Source organism: Myotis daubentonii, chromosome 8 (genome assembly GCF_963259705.1).
Source record: "Myotis daubentonii chromosome 8, mMyoDau2.1, whole genome shotgun sequence".
Taxonomy (NCBI): domain Eukaryota; kingdom Metazoa; phylum Chordata; class Mammalia; order Chiroptera; family Vespertilionidae; genus Myotis; species Myotis daubentonii.
Genome location: NC_081847.1, coordinates 81,183,029 through 81,201,832, shown reverse-complemented (window position 1 = coordinate 81,201,832; position 18,804 = coordinate 81,183,029). Strand labels below are relative to the sequence as shown.

At 37.6% G+C, this 18,804-nt stretch overlaps 1 protein-coding gene across 1 annotated transcript in view; it reads left to right on the top strand.

The window, feature by feature from the left end:
- Positions 1-919: 919 nt before the first annotated feature.
- RIT2 (Ras like without CAAX 2) overlaps positions 920-18,804 on the top strand; it is a 250,155-nt gene continuing 232,270 nt past the window's right edge. The window contains exon 1 of the mRNA XM_059704925.1: positions 920-1,244. Coding sequence (XP_059560908.1) covers positions 1,136-1,244 — 109 coding nt within the window. The 5' untranslated portion in view covers positions 920-1,135. The remainder of the gene's footprint in view (positions 1,245-18,804) is intronic.

The following is an 18,804-nucleotide window of genomic DNA, read 5'->3' as shown; positions in this document are numbered from 1 at the left end:
GACGGTAAATATACAGAACATTATCACCATCTTGTTTGAAAGATCGGGTCTGACTATAACAAGTAGGGACTATTGAAAGCATTCTAAGACGTTTTTAGTTTAGAAGCTTTCCCCAGAAAAGCAAACACCATAAAGCTTTAATGAATTCAAATAAGGGGTAAGAGTTTAGACATTTGAAAAATGATTATAAATGATCTTTAATGCTACCATAATTTTCAGCAAAAAAAAAAAAAAATTAAGTATCTCTTTCATGCTTGACAGGATCCTTGTGTTTTAGGTTGGTCCTAATAACTGAGTGTAAACAAGGATGACCCGTGTCCATGCAGGACAATGACCTAATTTCAAATATCTCCGTATGTTAGAACTGCAGCTCGCATGTGAGCTGACACTATTTCTGTGAGCCAGCTATTTTTCAACAAGAGCAAATACCAGTCCTGAAAAGCCCTGAGTTACTGTTGGTTTGTTTTTCCCCTAAATTGGTAGCAACTCTCTTCCCAAATGAAGAACTGTGGAAGAAGATGTTGAAAAGCAAGAAGATAAGCAACAGCCATCTTTCTTAATGAACTGACTGCTCAGAAGAAAACAGTGTCTCTGAAGCTATAGCTACAGAAATCATCAGCCTGTGAGACAGAATGTTTCTACTACTTCCGTCCCCGATTCACTCCATTCTAGCCGCCCAGCCTGGATGGGAGCCAAGCATGTGTGCCTCTAACAGCTGGCACGGCACAGGGGGCAGGAGGGAGAAAGGACAGAAACAAAGAGTGAGGGTGGGAAACGGAGAAACGGAGAGGGAAGGGGAAAAACAAACAAACAGTGAAACAGACAGAGGGAGCCACACAGAGAGACAGACGGACAGAAAGACCCACAGAGAACAGGAGCACTAGCGGGAGAGTGCAAGAGTGAAGGACCGGGAAGGAGGGGGGGTAGGTAAAAGCCAGATTTTTATTGGAAGCAATTGAGTGGTTGCTATGAGACCCGCTCAGAGCACAGGACCAACAGCCAGCCCCGCGCTGATGGTTCTTACCTCGTCCTAAACCTCTCTTTTGACACAGTTTTAGAGTTGCTTAATCTCTGAGCAAGCACCTGACACGGGCGACTTTTTCCTTCTTTATTCTCCTCCAGTCCCTCCGGTAAGATGGAGGTAGAAAACGAAGCCAGCTGCTCCCCCAGCAGCGCGACAGCCTCAGGCGGGTCCAGAGAGTACAAGGTGGTAATGCTGGGAGCAGGGGGAGTTGGTAAAAGCGGTAAGTTTTAACACCAAAATGCTGGGGAAGGAGGAACCTCTGTAGAGGCAACTCTGCAGAGTAAAAAAAATAATAATAACAGTAATAATGCTGATGCTGTCTGGGCTAGTGGGCTGCAGCAGTGAGCCTCCAAGTATCTGGCAGGATGTTTAACAGTGTGAGGACTGTTCAGAGATGCTGATGAGTCAGGAGAATTGGGAGGCAGCCACTGATGATATATAGAACTTTAAGAGGATTATTTTGTCCTTTGGTTTCCTGCTGGGTAATCATATATATCTTTAAAATATATATGTAAATATATATATATATATACATATATATTTATATATGATTTATATATATAATATTTGATATTATATATATATATGATATTTCTGAAATAATCATGGTATAAGAAAATTTGCTCCTGTTTTCAAAAAGATTCATATAAAGTGCTATGACTATTCAATGACACACACATATATAAACAGAGACAGACATGCAGGATTATCAGTGCTGGTGATTGTGTTTGTTTCTCTGATTAGGGGCTTCCTGTCCCCCTTGCCTTGTCTCTGACCTGACGCAGCATGTGTGGGCTTCCGATGGCAAGGGGAAAGGTGGTTTTTGAAGTGACCGCTGTGTAAGGAATGGTGTTCACTGTGGGGCCCAGGCAGGGTGATCAACACAAATGTGATGAACTAAGTTAAAAGGGACAATTGCAAGGATAAAGAATATAAGTGGCCATGGAGGTAGAGTGGTAAATTGTTTATGATGCAAAAAAAACACATGTTGTCAGTGGTGGGGTTTCTTCAGGGGCTTAAAAGGCCAAATATAACAAATTGAAGAAGTATGTATGTAGTAGTGTTTGTAGTAATGATGCCAATCTTGGGCTATGGATATCAATAAAACATAAATAGATAAGCAAACTTTTTATATAAATATAAAATTTCACGGGGGATACCTTCTTTGGGGGTGCCAAAAAGCAAAAGAAATGTGAGAGTTAGCATGGGCAAAACATTTTTTTTTTAAAAAAATCAATAGTTTTAAGGCTTGGCAAAAAGATTCAAAGTTGAGGCCAACATTATTGGTATAGACACCCACACCCAAAAATGTTGATAAGTAATGGGTCCATCATGATAAGAAAGTTGATCAGTAAAGGAGGGAAAAAGAGAGTGTGACTTTAGAGGACAGCAAGTAAAGAGGCTAGAAAAATAGCAAGAGACATAAAGTTGAAACCCCTCCCCCAAAGGAATTACTATAAGAAGAAAAGAAAACGGTAAATCTGGGTATGCCCAATTGCTGCCTGCATGTCAAAGTGAGAAAAGTTAGTCATCTGTCCTAGAAAGAAAAGGTAACGTGAAAAGCTTCACAAATATGTATGAATGAGGAATTTTTTTTTTTAATTTCCTTTTTAAAAGAATGTAATGGGGAAAGAATTTAAGTAGGTAATGATTAGGGCGGGAGGGACAGAGGAAAGATAAAGAGAAAACAATTTATATAAATAAAACTATGCTTTGAAAAAACCTAGTCAGTCAGACACAATGAGGAAAAAAGAAACAACATGAAAAGAAAATATCAAAAAGAGAGAGAACCAAATCTAAGGAAAAGGGAGAAGATTGATCAACAGAAATGCCACCAGCTCCTTGTGAGGTCAGAGAGATGCTATAAGGGTCCCATAATGTGCCCATGTATTATCTTTGTTAGCTGGCTTGGTATTTTCTTGTTTCATCAGGAGGTTGGAGGATGTGGGAATAGAGTAACTAGGTTTGAGTCACTTGCTCCATAAAAATGAAATGTGTAGAGAAGAGATGGTGGATAGAAGCATCCTTCAGCAATGTACTTATCCCGGAAATGGTATGCATTCTCCTATTTTGAGTTCCTCCATGTATTATTTGACCTGACTGGCCACTGTCACCTCTCCAATAACTAGAAATTTTTGACATACCAAAATGGTTAACAGAGTGACCTGGTTTGCTCTCACTTCCATGTTGTACAAAAGAAGCCAGGTTTTAAATACGTGAGCAAAACTTTTCCAGTGTGGTAGGAGCAGCCAATTCACTTCAGAGACGGTCAAGAGTAAAAGAGGGTGAATAAATTCAGTTGTACTAACTTTATACATAACCCATTGGCTGTGACTTTCAGGGAGTGTATAACTCATACTACAATTCCAGGCTTAGGAAATGCTATCCTTAGACTCAGTGTTTGGAATCAGAGTGATGGAATCATGTCTGACCCTTGGGCTCGGTCCCTGTGATTCAGCCCATGTTTCCAGTATATAAAAGTTCAAGCCCTGATTCTCTGAATTAACCTTCTTTTGAAGGTTAAAATGTTTGCTTTCAAATGAACTACAATATTTTTGAATTAAAAAGCCACTTTTTGAGTTGATGAAGATCTGGATCAATAGTAAGAAGTAGAATTTACTTACCTTCCCACAGTTTCAGTAGCTTACATGATAGGATCTTGCAAGTCGGTTACAGTGGTTTGTATGAAGGTATTTCAAGGGGAAATCTGTTCTGTAGAAACTAAAGAAGATATATCAAGCTATCAACTGTTTGTAATTCTGAGTCTGTTCTGAGTTAGCCTAAAACATAAATGAGAAACTCAATTTGCTGGGACCTTAACTTTTAAGTGAACACAATCTTGAAAATTTCCTATGCTTACTGAGAAATTAGGGTATGTTTTCTTTTCTATCCATATTTTACTGAGACATACTTTGGTGGGTAGGAAATTTTGGAAGGACTTGCAACTTTGGAGCAGAAATCTCACCCCAAGATTTAAAATGTATTTACTATATGTGAGAAATTTCAAACCACAAGTGATCAATAAACAAGTTATTTAGTATGTACTATGCAAGGAGCCTGTACTAGTTACTATAGAAGGGAAACAAGAATGATGTGAACATCTATAAAACATCCCCTATGGGCTGCCTGGTTTTCTTGCTTATATTCAGTCCTCTCCACAATGTGAGTAGGTGTCACCGTTTTACAGATGGAAAAACTGAGGCCCAAGAAAACAACTTGTGTCTAGTCATGGAGGTAATACTTTTTTAGATTTCGGTGAAGTTTGATCTAACTCATTTACACCCCAGGCAGACAGAGCAAAGAGTTCCACCACTCACCATTGAGAAGACAGGGCTGTTGGGATTGTGTTCTTTAATTCCTGAACATGAAGGAGAAACTCAATTTTATATTTAGAAGAGAGATAAACCATCTAGACTAACACTCTCAACTTATAAATATATATCTGTTTAATCTTTAAATTAATATAATTAAACATTATACCTAGTGCTTATATTCTATATAAAAATATGTGTATGTTGTATTTATATCGTATACGTAGTGCTTATATTCTATATAAATAAAAACATATGTATGTTGTATTTATATCTATATAATGGAACATTACACCCGATATTATCCAAGAATGCTGTAAGTGCTGAGAAAACAGCATAAACAAGAAATAGCCTTGACCCTATTTGAAGATGGAGAAACTCAGGTCATGAGAGTTGAAGGTCTTGCCAGTGTCACATCTAGGTCTCAACCCTCATGACCCCCTTGAAGCTTTGTTCCACCACACACCAATTTTTACACAGGATAAGTACTAATTATCCACTGAATTTCATGTAACTTGGGCATATTCTTAGCCTCCTATCACTTTTTATTCCACTGCCTACCATCCATTTCTTCCCTCAAAAAAAAAAAAAAAAAAAAAAAGAAAGAAAGAGAAAAAAATTAAAATCTCACAGCTGTATTTTAAGAGTTTACTGGAATCTAAATAATCCTTAGAGCTGTTTTCTGTCTTTGTGGTTTAATTATAATTGTTGGTCCTCAATAATAGAGCACAATTAGTGTCTGCTTGCTTCCTCTGTATTACATCTGGTTCTCTCAGTGCAGAGTCAAATTACACAGGATATCTAATTCAGTAAATGTTACTAAGAGTTTATTTTCTAAAATATACTTTACCTATTCTGTTTTATGATTATGTTTGAGGGTAAAATATTTTAAGGAGGCAAGTAGGTTATCTATTCTCTATGTTCAGATGGAGGTAACTGAGGCACAGAGCTGTTAAGAGATTTGTCCAACAGTACACAGAAATAAATCACTAGGAAAATAACTCAAGTTTTCTAATTCTAAATTATTTTTTCATCAAATTTCATGAGAAACATATCCAAACATCCAATGAGATCTACATGTTCTATACCAGTCCCTAGGATAAATCTTAGAAATACCTTGGTGAAATTTTGTGTAAAATTTTGTCAGGTGTTAAATTGGTATGAAATATGTAAGTCATTGGGAAGGGAGAGGGTGTTATTCCCAACTATGATTCCAGACATGGCCCCTGCCCTCTAGGAGGGCACTACCTCAAGAGGAAAAATATAATGTCCACTATAAAATGATAAGCTTATGTCAGGCCTTTGACATACAAGCTGTGAAAACTCAGTGTAAAGGGTGGCTAAATCAGCATGGGGGAGTTACAAAGGAATCCTAGAAGAGATAATATTTAAATTGTATATTAAAGGATGAGTAGGATTTCTTGAGATTGAGAAGGGAAAGTATAGGGAGATCTGGGGTTGGAGAGGAAGAGAATTTATTGGGAACAGAGCATGCAAAGGCAAAAGGGGATGTGGGGGCTATAATTTTTATACCTCCACACTTGATAACTTAGTGTCTTTAGGGATAATTGGAAAAATATCTCTTCCAACTTAAAAATCTTAGAAATTTCTTAAAGATTTGCTTAAAACCTACATTTGGAAACTGTGAAAAGTAAAACAAAATAAATAAGCTAAAAACATAAAAAGCATTAGGGAACTCAGAATTGATTAGAATGCAACCATTGTAAATTTTTGGTAAAGAAACTCATTTGTAAAATAAGTAATCATACTCTGCCCCACATCCTTCTGCAGTCTGTCTCTTTTAGACACTTGGAGTTTTATGTAGCAGGAATTTATAAAATGAAAGCAATAACAATATTTTCTGAGGTAAACAGAAGGCAGCGCAAACCAATTCCTTCAACTGCAGTGAACTGATATAAAAAGGTAGAAAATCGAAACTTTATGTGATGAATTAAATCAAGGCAAACAACCAAGTGCATCACTCAGGTCCCTGAGGCTCTGTGTTTTACCATATTAGCAGAACTCTGGATCAGACAATCTGGAACAATTTTCACATCATGACGGTGTGTTATTTGAACCCTCTGAATTGCAAAAGCAAAATAAAAATAAACAAGGGGAAAAGAAATGATTTTAAGACTTGGGGGGGCTTCTGCTCTCACTCTTAATCGTCACCGCCCTAATTGCACTGAAGATCATCACTCATTGCAATGCCGTCAGCAGGAATTAGCCAAGGAGTTCCCATAAGGCTCAGTAGCAAAGTAAATTGACATCTACTTACTCAAGTAATGACTGAAAGTGGTATTCCAGTACAAGGTATCGACTGACAATGTTTCCAAGATCATATGCACTTTATATATTTTACAGTGACCAAAAGTAGTACAGCTCTATGGTTTTAGCAGAGAAAGAGCATAGAAATGAATACATTTGCATTGGTCCCTTACTACCCACAGGCTGGGGGGCTCCTGACATTTCCTAGCACACACTCACTCTGGTGTCCCACTGGCTGATGGTTTATCACATTCACCTGGCCTCCATTACTATTCACTTAGTCTTGTGAGGTAGAACTAATGTCTGCATCTTATAGGAAAGAAAACTAAGGCCCATGGGGAAAAAAAAAAAGAGACCAGAGATATTCAGTGATGAACCTGAGGTGTCTACACATATATGTCTAAGTGCAATGTTTATACTATTTTCATTTTCCCACACTGAGGGTTTTTATATTATTTCTTGAGAGCTAATAGAACGAACCTGAGTTGTAACTGCGGCTAAATCTGCATTGGTATATTTCAAACATGAGGTAAAAATCATGTACACCAAAATATGTGACAAATTTTTATTTTCTACAAAAGCAACCCTTATTAGGTGGGGAGGGGAAGCATGGAAGTTCCTACCAAACATTTCAACATGTAGGTACCACAGGTACGTTACATTCTGGTCCATTCAGGAGTCCCTGAGGGTTTCAACCACATAGAGATGAAATGACAATCCTTTCAATTGGAGAGAGGGGTCAAATAACCCAGTAATGATAAGAAAATATTAAAACTGGGATCATACCAATGAGTAAAGTGAACAGGTGCTGAATATATCAGTTGAGTTTTTGAAATCTATTAGGCCTTTATTTCAGGGATAATATTTTCTATCATTTATCTATCTATCTATCTATCTATCTATCTATCTATCTATCTATCTATCATCTGTCTGTCTGACTGTCTATCTATCTATACACATACATACACACAGGCATGCACCCACACACAGGCACACACACAATTGACCCCTGAATAGCACAGGTTTGAACCACACAGATTCACTTATATGTGGATTTTTTTCAATAAGTATTGTAAGTATAGTTTATCTTCCTTATCATTTTCTTGGTAACATTTTTTTTAAAATTTTAAATTAGAATTGGCATTCAATATTTTAATAGATTCAGGTGTAGAACATAGTGGTTAGACATTTATATAACTTACAAAGTGATCCCCGGATGAGTCTCGTACCCCCTGGATCTTAATAACATTTCCTTTTCTGTAGCTTACTTTATTGTAAGAACACAGTATATAATACATATGACATAAAATATGTGCTAATGAACTGTTTATGTTATCAGTAAGTTTGCTGGTCAACAATAAGCTGTTAGTTCTTAAGTTTTGGGCGAGTCAAAAGTTATATGCAGATTTTCAACTGAGTGGGGGAACACTGCCCTGACCCTTGTGTTGTTCAAGGGTCAACTGTGTGTGTGTGTGTGTGTGTGTGTGTGTGTGTGTGTGTGTAGGAAAATACCTTCCCTGTCCTTTCATTTAGTAAGAATAGAGGATATATGTGTGCATATGTGTGCCAAGACCTGCGAAAGACCCTAACTATTACCAAGATTTAGACATAACCCCCACTCTGACCACTGGAGTAAAAAGGATACGTAACCAGAAAATCATAATGCAATGGATTAGGTACAAAGACAGAGATTTACACATGGTATTTTTTGAAAGCAATGCAAACTGAGGTCAGGAAGTTTGACCTAACACCAGTTGCTCATCTGCTCAGCTATAAGCTTGGAACCAGAAGCCGCCTGACTTACTTGCTCATGGTTCCAAAATACAACATGCGGGCGCGCACATACAGTGCGATTGAAACTTCGTGGCCCATGCGCAGAAGTCGGTATTTTGTGGAAGAGCCGGTATTTTGTGGAAGAGCCACACTCAAGGGGCCAAAGAGCCGCATGTGGCTCGCGAGCCGCGGTTTGCCGAGCCACAGTTTGCCGACCCTGCATTAGACTATGCTGCCTCCCATAAATCAACATGCAATCTGCTTCTTCCACCTGGAGTTTAGGTTGCTGGTAGTGACTGCTTTTGAGCGTATGTGTTTATGTAGTGTGGTAGAGTTGTGATGGACGGCAGACCGCTGCATTGCTTACAAGCATGCAGGAAACTCTTATTCCTGAATGTGGCTATTTTTTGTTTTGTTTTGTATTGTTTTGCAAAGCCCATCAATTATCTCAACTCAGTCACTCAGGCTTTGCTCATAAATGTCAGCTCTCTGATGACCATCACGAACTGGTGCCATCTGCTCTTCTGGTTCATCAGCAGGCACCAGCTAAGTATCATTACTGGAAATTGTGCCAGCTCATCCCTTCTGCCCTTTCTGCCTGCCACAACCATGTCCCAGCTAACAACAGAGCATCAGGGTTGGAATATGACCTGTTCTAGTCTCCACACTCATGGGTATCAGCATCCTGCCATTGCCAAGTATATGGGAGGGGTATCAGTGTGTTCCAGGTTCAGTATGTGGGAGGCAGGAACCATGTTGGAGGATGCTGGAGGATGGCCTCTGCCTCTCCGGAGATGCTGTTTTGAGAGGGGAATCAGAGTCCACATAAGGTTTGGAATCCCAGGAAACAAAATCTTTAATTGAACTGGAATGAGATTGTATAGAAAATATGTGGCCTCACAATGGAATACCAGACAAGGACTTTTAACTAGTTTGATATGCCGTGGTGAGTGGGGATGGCCTTCATGAGTAACCTGCTGGTGCAGGGAAGGCATTGCTTGGGTAGTTACTTTATTGAATGGATGAGAAAACCGTGGTTTCTCACTCCTCTAAATAGTTCCTCTAAATATGCTTTAAAATGAGAAGAAAACATGTCAGTGTATGATTTTGCTCAAATCTGTGTACACTCATGAGGAGGAATGATTCTTATTTTGTCTAAACTATAACTTTCAATTTCTTCTCCCAATGAAGAGCAAATAAGAGCTCACCTTTCTGAGTCTTACATATGCCTAACCCTGTTCTAAGTGCTTTATGTACATTATTTTATTGAATCCTCCCAAATGCTGCAGCGTGGGCATGGCAATTACCCCAATTTACAGATGAGAAAAGTGAGGCTTGAAGAGGGTAGAGTAATTTGCTCAGGAACCCAGAATATGTCATGTCTGTGAAGGTCTTAGCCACCACCAGGTCCCAGGCTCTTAACCACTGTCCACTATGCTAATCACCATCCATGTTTTTGATCTATCCTTGATTTACAGGATCTGGGCTCAGCATACAAATTATGACAAAACAATGCAAACTGGAAGTCTGAGCATTATAGGAAATCCAGATTGGTGCTTATTTATCTATAAAATAGGGATAACAACAGTAACTACTGCAATGATGAATACTCATAGACTATTTATAACAAAACCTGGCACACACATGGTGAATGCTGAATAATGCTTGTCCCATGACTGGATAACTTTGTTTTTGATTATTGTCTTTAATAGCATGTCACCTTAAGCACTTGGATTTCCATATTCCTTATCCTAAAAATATATGAATTAAAATGACTTCAGAGAGTTATTGTATAATATTAGAAAATATTATATAAAAATGTGAATTATAGGGCTCAAAATATTACATCTCCATTAGTCCTATTGCCTGCCTGCTGCCTGCCTCCCTCCTTCACTCCTTTTCTTTCTCCCCGCTTTCCTCTTTCCTTCCCTCCCTCCCTTCCTCCACACCACCACCTAAGGCAGCTTACCTCTGGGTTGCGGGGAGGGTGATAGCAGAAGATCTTTCAGATTTGTTCAAGGAAAATGTTATTTGGATTATGTATTATCAGTGTGTCATTATCTATCCACCTGCTCTATGCCCACTCTTGCTCTGTGTAGCTTTATATTGATTAGTTTCAGTTTTAGGCTCTTGAGTGATAATTTCAATGACAATAATAATGGTGGCTTGCTAGTTACCCTAGTAAACAACTCTTTTATTCATGCTAATAGACCCATCACACACACACACACACACACACACACACACACACACGCCACTGTCTGCTAGAGAAAGGATTTGGGGACAATTGCTTAGCCTTGTAACAGAAGCTACAAAGGGTCTTAGAGGAACTATATTGTATAACAAGCATGCCTGTGCTTGAATCTGGACTGAAATAAATTTCTCTAATACATATGTTGTTGTAATAAATTTTGAATAATTAGATATTTCCTTTGTTCTCCACCATAGCAATGCTACTACATTTAAATGGAAAGAGTCATATTAGTTGCAAGAAAAGCTAATAAAAAGGTACACACATACAGTTTGTTAAAATTAAAGAAATCAGACAATTTTTTAAAACAATAAATATATATTTATTACTTGAAACTGTAAAGGCTAATTGGTCCCCTCTTATCTTTTAACCCCCAACATCCCATTGTTGTCTGGTCTCCACACCACCACCATCAGAACAATTATCTCGAGGTTCCATTTTGCTCTTTCATGACAATGAATTTGAAGATGAATAAGCCCATCCTATGTTTAGGATGCTCATTAACACAAAGAAGCCAAAGTAAGATTGGGGACCAAAACGTGTCAGATAGGCAAGAGCAAGGAAGATGCAAATGCCTCATTAAAAGAAGTGATCACATGCCCCGTAGATACGCAGAATCAGAAGTAATGCAAATTCCTTGAAAGTCAAAGGGCTGGCAGCCAAATACATATGAGATACTGAGAATAACCCTTGTTTTATTTTCCAAATCATTTTCTATTGTACACCTGGGTGCGGGTGGAGAGAAATAGTTTATGAAATGTTTTGGGGAAACCCTAGTGAACAAACAAACCCTTAAAACTTTATTTTCTCTTGTGTTTATGACTTAAAATGATTATTAATATCTAAAAGAAAAAGTATTTCCTGGTTATTACAGAGCAAACCTGAGTTAGGTTGTGAGTGTACCTCTGAATTTTGAAGCAACCACAAATTTATATATATTTTTCATGGGAGGGTGAAAACCATTCTGGGTCATGATTTTATTGTGACAACCTCTATTCTAAAATGAAGGGATGGACCTGGAGATTACAGTGCTAAGTGAAATAAGTCAGTCAGAGAAAAACAAATACCATATAATCTCACTCATATGTAGAATCTAATGAACAAAATAAACTGATGAACAAAATGGAAACAGAGGCATGGATACACGAAACAGACTGGCAGCTGTCAGAGGGGAGAGGGGTTGGGGGATGGATAGAAGAAGATGAAGTGATTAAGCAAGAGAGAGAGAGAGAGAGAGAGAGAGAGAGAGAGAGAGAGAGAGAGAGAGAGAGAATAGTATGGTGATAGCCACAGGGAAGTGGAGATGGGCAAAGGGAAATAAACTGGGATGGAGTGTGATTTTGGTTAATGAGTGAGTGGTGATGTTTTGTTGACTTGAAACCTCTATGATTTTGTGAGCCAATGTCACCCCAATAGGTTCAATAAAAAAATAAATAAAATGAAAGGAAAAATGAAACCCAGAGAGTAGCAGACAACCCCAGAACCAGATTATAATCAAAGCATCACACCTCCCTGACTTCAGGAAGCTCTAAAATCAAGAAGACAAGATCCATAGCAGTAAATTATTGCTGCTATGAAAAAAAAAATTCTTTGCTAATGTTAAGAACTTTTTTCTTTCTAGGTTTTCCTCTTTTGCTTAACTACTCACTCCTTTCATTGCTTGGTTATAATGAAAGAACTTCAGCAATCTAATATCAGCTTCCACCATTTCTTTAGACCTGCTCCGCAAGAGCCTTTAATATATTTTTCCCTTTAAAATGTATCTCTCAGCTACTTTATTACAGAGAAGCAAACAGAAAACATTTTTGCTTAGAATACTCTCCTGTGACAAACTCACAAGTTACCTGCCTCTCTGAATTTATTTGCCTTTCCCTGTAATTCTGAGACAGCCGAGCATGTCTGAAGATGGATAGACATGCAATGAAATTTAATTCTGCCACTTGGAAGGCAAGTAATTGACTTTGTTGGCCCGTCCTCTTCTTTTAGATCTCTTGATATTGGAGGACCTAGGGCTCATTTCTTTGATCTCGACTAATCTTTAATTTCCTAGGTTATTTCATCAAGCATCATGGCTGGATTTATATATCTTTAGATTAAATTAAATTAATACCTTTAGATTAAATTAATATCCATATTGAAAACTTAAGAAGACATCACTAAAATGGCCAAAATTGAAGAGACTAATAATGCCAGATGTGGAGTAGGATGTGATGGGAGTATAAATTAGCACAAACACCAATTTATATGGAAAATGATTTGGCACTATGTATTAAACTAAAGAAATGCATCAGTTAACCATATAATCCAGTAATTCTACCACTAGCTACACATTCTAAATGAAATTCACATATGTGTGGAACAAGTGGCATGGCCAGAATACGCATAACAGCATTAGTCCTAATGTCTTCAAATTAAAAGTTAAATACTCATCAGTATAATATTGAATGAATCAAGTGTGTTAGAATATTAAATATTATATATTTATATAAATTATATATTGAAATATTTTATATAAATTGTAGAAATAACCTTAAAATCTGGGATATTAGTTGCCTGTTGAGGGAGGTAGGAGGCAGTGATTGGGAGACATGGGGATCCTGCAGTTCAGGACATTTTCTTGTTTCAGTATGGGTGCTGGTAGCATGAGTCATTACTTTGTGATAAACTGCAGAATTGTGAACTGTCCTGCTGTGCATCTTCTTAAAGTATGCTAAGTTTCACAAAAGAAAAGATATATGGAATTTTAAAACATTATATTTTCTGTCCAGACTTCTTTCTTAGACTCTAGTCATACGTTAAACTCTCTACTTGACATCTTCACTCATATAACTAATAGCAGGACTAAAAATATCCAAAACTAAACTACTGATCTTCGCAAATTTGTTTCTCCTCTTTATCAGTTGATGGCAACTCCATCCTTCTAGTTGCTCAGGCCCAAAACCTTGGCCTGATCATTTTCTCCACTCCTTCTCTCATATTTCTACATTCAATTCTTAAGTCAATCCTTTGGTTTTATCTTTTATGCATACCCAGAGGTCCCTTTCATCAAATTTTGACTGTTACCACTCTGGTTCAAGTTACTATTCTCTTTTGCTTATTTCTGCTGTATTACCCTAACTGTTCACCATGCTTCTACCACATTCTCTACAATTTATTCTCAACGCATCAGCCAGAGTGGTCCTTTTAAACTAAAATTCAGATATTATCATTCCTGTGCTTAAAGACCCTACCACAGGCCCTGTTTCACTCATAATATTCCTAATGGCCTCACTTCTTGTGTCCTATTATAATTTTTCTTGCTCTCTCTGCTACAGCAATACCGGCTTCCTTATTATTCTTCAAATATGCTACACAGACACACTCTCCTTTTAGAGACTTTGTTCTAGCTTTTCCCTATTCCTGGAATACTTTTCTCCACATATGTACTTGGCTTATTCTATATCTTCCAAGCATTGTAATATTATTATCTCAATGGATCTATCCTAACCAGTGTATTTTATTGAAACCCTAGCCTTCTTACAATACCCCATGCCCTTTTCTCTCTTCTTCATTTCTTCTTCATATAGCACTTTTTATCTTCTCATTTAATAATGTATGAGGTTATTGGTTATTGTTGGCTTTCCAGAAGTAAAATGTCTGTTTTGTACTTTCAAGTTTCTAGTACCTACATGACATAAATAGTTACCTGATCTTATGACATTCAATTTCTTCATCTCTAAGGTATGGATAATAATGCCACCTATGTGGGGGGGAGGGGGAAGGTTAAAATTAAGAGTGGTAGCAATGGAGGTCAGCAATGATTAGGTTTTTTCATCAACTGAACTGTGGTTATTATATGTAAAGTTCTTAGCACTAAAACCCCCACAAGTTTATTCCTTTAGTCTTATGTAGCAAAGGAGTGTGTACACAACTCTTCATGTTACAGAGAGATAAAACATAGACACATTTTATGATCTCTCTAGATATTTATACTCCAGTTGCATTCAAAGGCTTTCAAAGATAACTGTTCAAGTGGAATTGTAGCTCTGATATGAAGATTACATGTAACAATCCAAATAAATCAGTATCATGCTTACAGTAGGTGTTTGATGTTTGAAATTCTTCTTCTTATATCTACTAATAAAAAGGCTGATACTTGAGATGAATAAGAAAGGGAAACATTAATAGGTCTAAGATGAATATTCAACCTTACGTTCACACATTCTAATGGAAAGAGAGTAGATGAAAGCTTATTTATAGATGACAGTAATCTTAGAAATCTCCACCTAGGCTGTTTTAAACTAAGCCATTCATTTATTCAGTGTGCAGCTTAAATGTATCGAGCTCTTGCTCCCCAGCCATTGTTCTGGGCACTAGAAACACAGCATTGAACTAGCTCCCACCCTTCCCTTTAAAAACTCTGGCATAATGGTAAAGAGAGACGAATGATTGGAAGATTGATTTCAACTACTGAAACTTTAAAGCTGGTCTTGTTTGTGTTCACTTTCCTGCTTATCTTTTCCATATACATTGGCCTTATAATCAATCACCTAGAACCAAAATAGAAAACCATACAAATGCATCCCCTCTTCTCCTGTTCGATCCCCTCCTGTCACAGTCATGGGCCAATAGCATGGAGGTTCCCCCAGCACAGCCCAGATGTCACCTTCCTATTTCTCTGTTTCATCCCAAATATTCCCATGACTGTTCACTCACCTAAGGCTGGATTTGTTTCCCAGAGAGTGTGCTTAAGAGTGCAGTTTAAGATCCCACCACCACCATTCAAATCCTGATACGCTTACTAGTGGTGTGATCCTGAGCACATTACTCACATCTGAGAGGCTCAGTTTTCTTCTCTGCCAAATGGGGATGATAGCTATAATAGTCTAGCAATGAATTAATTAATACCTTTCCAATATGTCAATGAGAACAAAGTGCTTAGAACAGTACTTGGCACTTTGATATAAGTGCTAACTACTGTTGTCATTAACATTGCCATTATTATTATGTTTTTCCAAAAACATTATTCAGTCCTATTTCAGTTGAAGACTATGCTTTCTACATTGTGTCCAATGCTGATATAACTTTCCTTTCTCTTTATTACCAGAAAAGCATTTCTCATATATTTCCCTACCTGTAACAACTGTTATTTGGAGTTTAGGGTTAAAAAAAACATTCATGCAATCTCAAGGAAATGAGCTAGAGTGATGGGGACACTTTTGTTAACTAGTTTCTAGGGCAGAAGGTGGTTTCTAGTTTCCAAGCCTAGAGTCCTTCCCAGGAAGAAAAATATGTTTCTGCATTTTTTGAAAACTATCTGCTGGACAGTAAAGAGTCATTATCTGGAATCATTCTGGACACTCAGAGGACTTTTATTTATTTTTTATTTTTTATTTTTAATATATTCGATTGACCCTTTACAGAGAGGAAGGGAAAGAGAGAAAGAGTCAGAAACATCGATGAGAGAGAAACACCGACCAGCTGCCTCCTGCGCACACCCCACCGGGGATGTGCCCGCAACCAAGGTACATGCCTTTGACTGGAATTGAACCTGGGGCCCCTCAGCCCGCAGGCCGATGCTCTATCCACTGAGCTAAACCAGCTAGGGCTCAGAGGACTTTTAATACGTTTTCCAACATTGCAAGCTTCTGTCTAGTTTTTTTTTTTAATTAATTAATTATTTTTTTTAATGTGGAAAACCTCATGCATAATGAGATTTTAGAACCAAGTAAATTCAGAGGAGAATTAGGGAATCCAGGTTGGCTTCAGTAGTTTGTGATGCTCATGGAAGGTCACACCCTTTATATCACTCTGGATTGTTCATCATTCTTGGCATGTGCAATTATTTTTAATTTTCAAATTATATAGCTAGCACTTGAGCTACACCAGCTAATCCCCCTCTAACTAATAAGGTCCTCTGTTTCTACCTTTATTGATTAATCATCTCTTGGAGTTTTTAATATCCATTTGTGTTTAATTTGCTGATATTAAAAATGCCTCATTCCTGAAAATGATGAATAGTCTTCCAAAAGACAGGACTTCCGTTTTGATTTATGTAACACTGAGTTCACTGGAGTCTGGCTCGAAGCCTGCCATTGGAGATCCTTGCAACAAAGAGCCCTGTAAGGACACTTTTCAGGTCTTTAAATACTTCCCTGTGGCCTAGTAATTAAAATGTATTTTTTTGTTTGTTTGTTTTTAATTTGGACTTCTATGGAGATCTTCAGCACCAGCTTCCAAAATGACTCCCCCATTTGGAACTACTGTTTCATTGCACAAATCCTCCAAACACACCTATGTATCCCTACCTAACTTTTGCATAAGTAGTCCTCCTACTCAAAGACCTTCCAGTCCCACTGACCTTCTAGAATTTTCTCTGCCTATTTAAATTCCATTTATTCATCAAGAGCCAAGAGGTGAGCATCTATGCCCAGAGTAATTTATTCTTCCTCTCAATATTTTTTGCTTCTGCTATCTGTACTATTCAATTTGATTTATATATTTAACTTTCTCTGTGTATGTCCTGGCTCTTCACTATACTATGAACTTTTAATTTAAGTCTACTTTTATATACTCGGTGCAAAGTATGGTCCTGTTTCTTAGCTGCTGTAGCATCTGGGTACTTGTTAAAAATACAGATTTTCAGGCCTCACCACAGATGTACAGAATCAGATGCTCTGAGGTTGAGGTAAGTGATTTGTATTTTAAAGCTGTTTTGGTATTATTGATGTAAACTCAAGTGTGAGAACCAAACTGGCCCTCAAACTTAAATGCATATTGGAATTGCCTAGGAGATTTTTAAAAATTCTGATTCAAGGGCATCATCCCCAGAGGTTTGGACTATACAGTACATAGGGGAAGGCAGCCTGAGCATTGAGATGTTTTCAGAGTTCCCCATACGATTATATTCTGCAGCAATATTTGGAAATCACTACTCTCTACAACACTGCTTTTTTTCTTTTTCAGAGTAGTCAGGGCTAAACATATCAGACACTCACATACTTGTTAGTTCAAATGAAATTCTTCTTATTCTAACAAGAGCTAAACCCCTTTGGATAGGAACAAAAACACATCTCTTCCTAAGCATGACACTGGTTTTGGAATTCTCTCTCCATTTCTTTTCATTCCTCCATTACTTTCCTTTCTCAGTCCATTAGACTTTATCTTTAGCATAATTCTTTTTATTTTTTTTTCTTTATTGATTAAGGTATTACATATGTGTCCTTATCCTCCCATTACCCCCCACCACCACCACCACCACCACCTCATGTACTCACCCCCCTGGTGTCTGTGTCCATTGGTTAGGCTTATATGCTTGCATACATGTCCTTTGATTGATCTCTCCCCCTTATCCCCACCCTCCCCTACCTTCTCTCTGAGGTTTGATGGTCTTTAGCATAATCCTTAACAAAGAACTCCAAATTTAGCATACAATGTACTTATTCAAGCAATTGTGACATAAAATATTTTGTGAATAATATTAAGTAATTTTCTTGGGATTTTATTTTTAAAAATATTTTTAGCCCTGGTCAGGTTTCTAAATGGTTGGAGCATCTTCCTGTACACCAATTGTGGGTTCAATTCCCAGTCAGGAAACATACCTAGGTTGTGGGTTCGATCCCAGGTAGAGGCACATATGGGACATAGCCAATTGATCTCTCTCTCTCCTTCCTCCCCTCCCTCTCTCTCTCCCTCTTTTCCTCCCTTCCTCTCTCTCTAACATCCATAAAAACATGTCCTTGGATAAGGATTGAAAATTAAAAAAATATGTTTTTGTATGAAATACTTGATACATGTAAAACAATGTATGTCATATGGAAGTCAAGAATAATAAATAAACAAACAACTTTGTGACCTACCATTCAACTTAGTGTGCATTTTAGTTGTTTGTTAAATATCCTTAATCACCAAAGGAACAAATGATTTTCAAACCTTTCTAGATATTATTATAGGTTAATAAAAGAAAGATATAAAGGCAAGAGTATCTCTCCACCAGCCATCAAAATGTAAGATGTATATAACTTATCCCCCATGCTAGCAGGTATCTTTGGTATGAAAATATAAATATAGATTGCCATTTGAACAGGAATTTGACATGTTATGAAGTAACCTACACAACCCTACTGTGACATTGTGAGTATGCGTTACTCTTTTTGAAAATGTGGATTCATTTCTGGATTTGGGGGGCGTGTCACCTT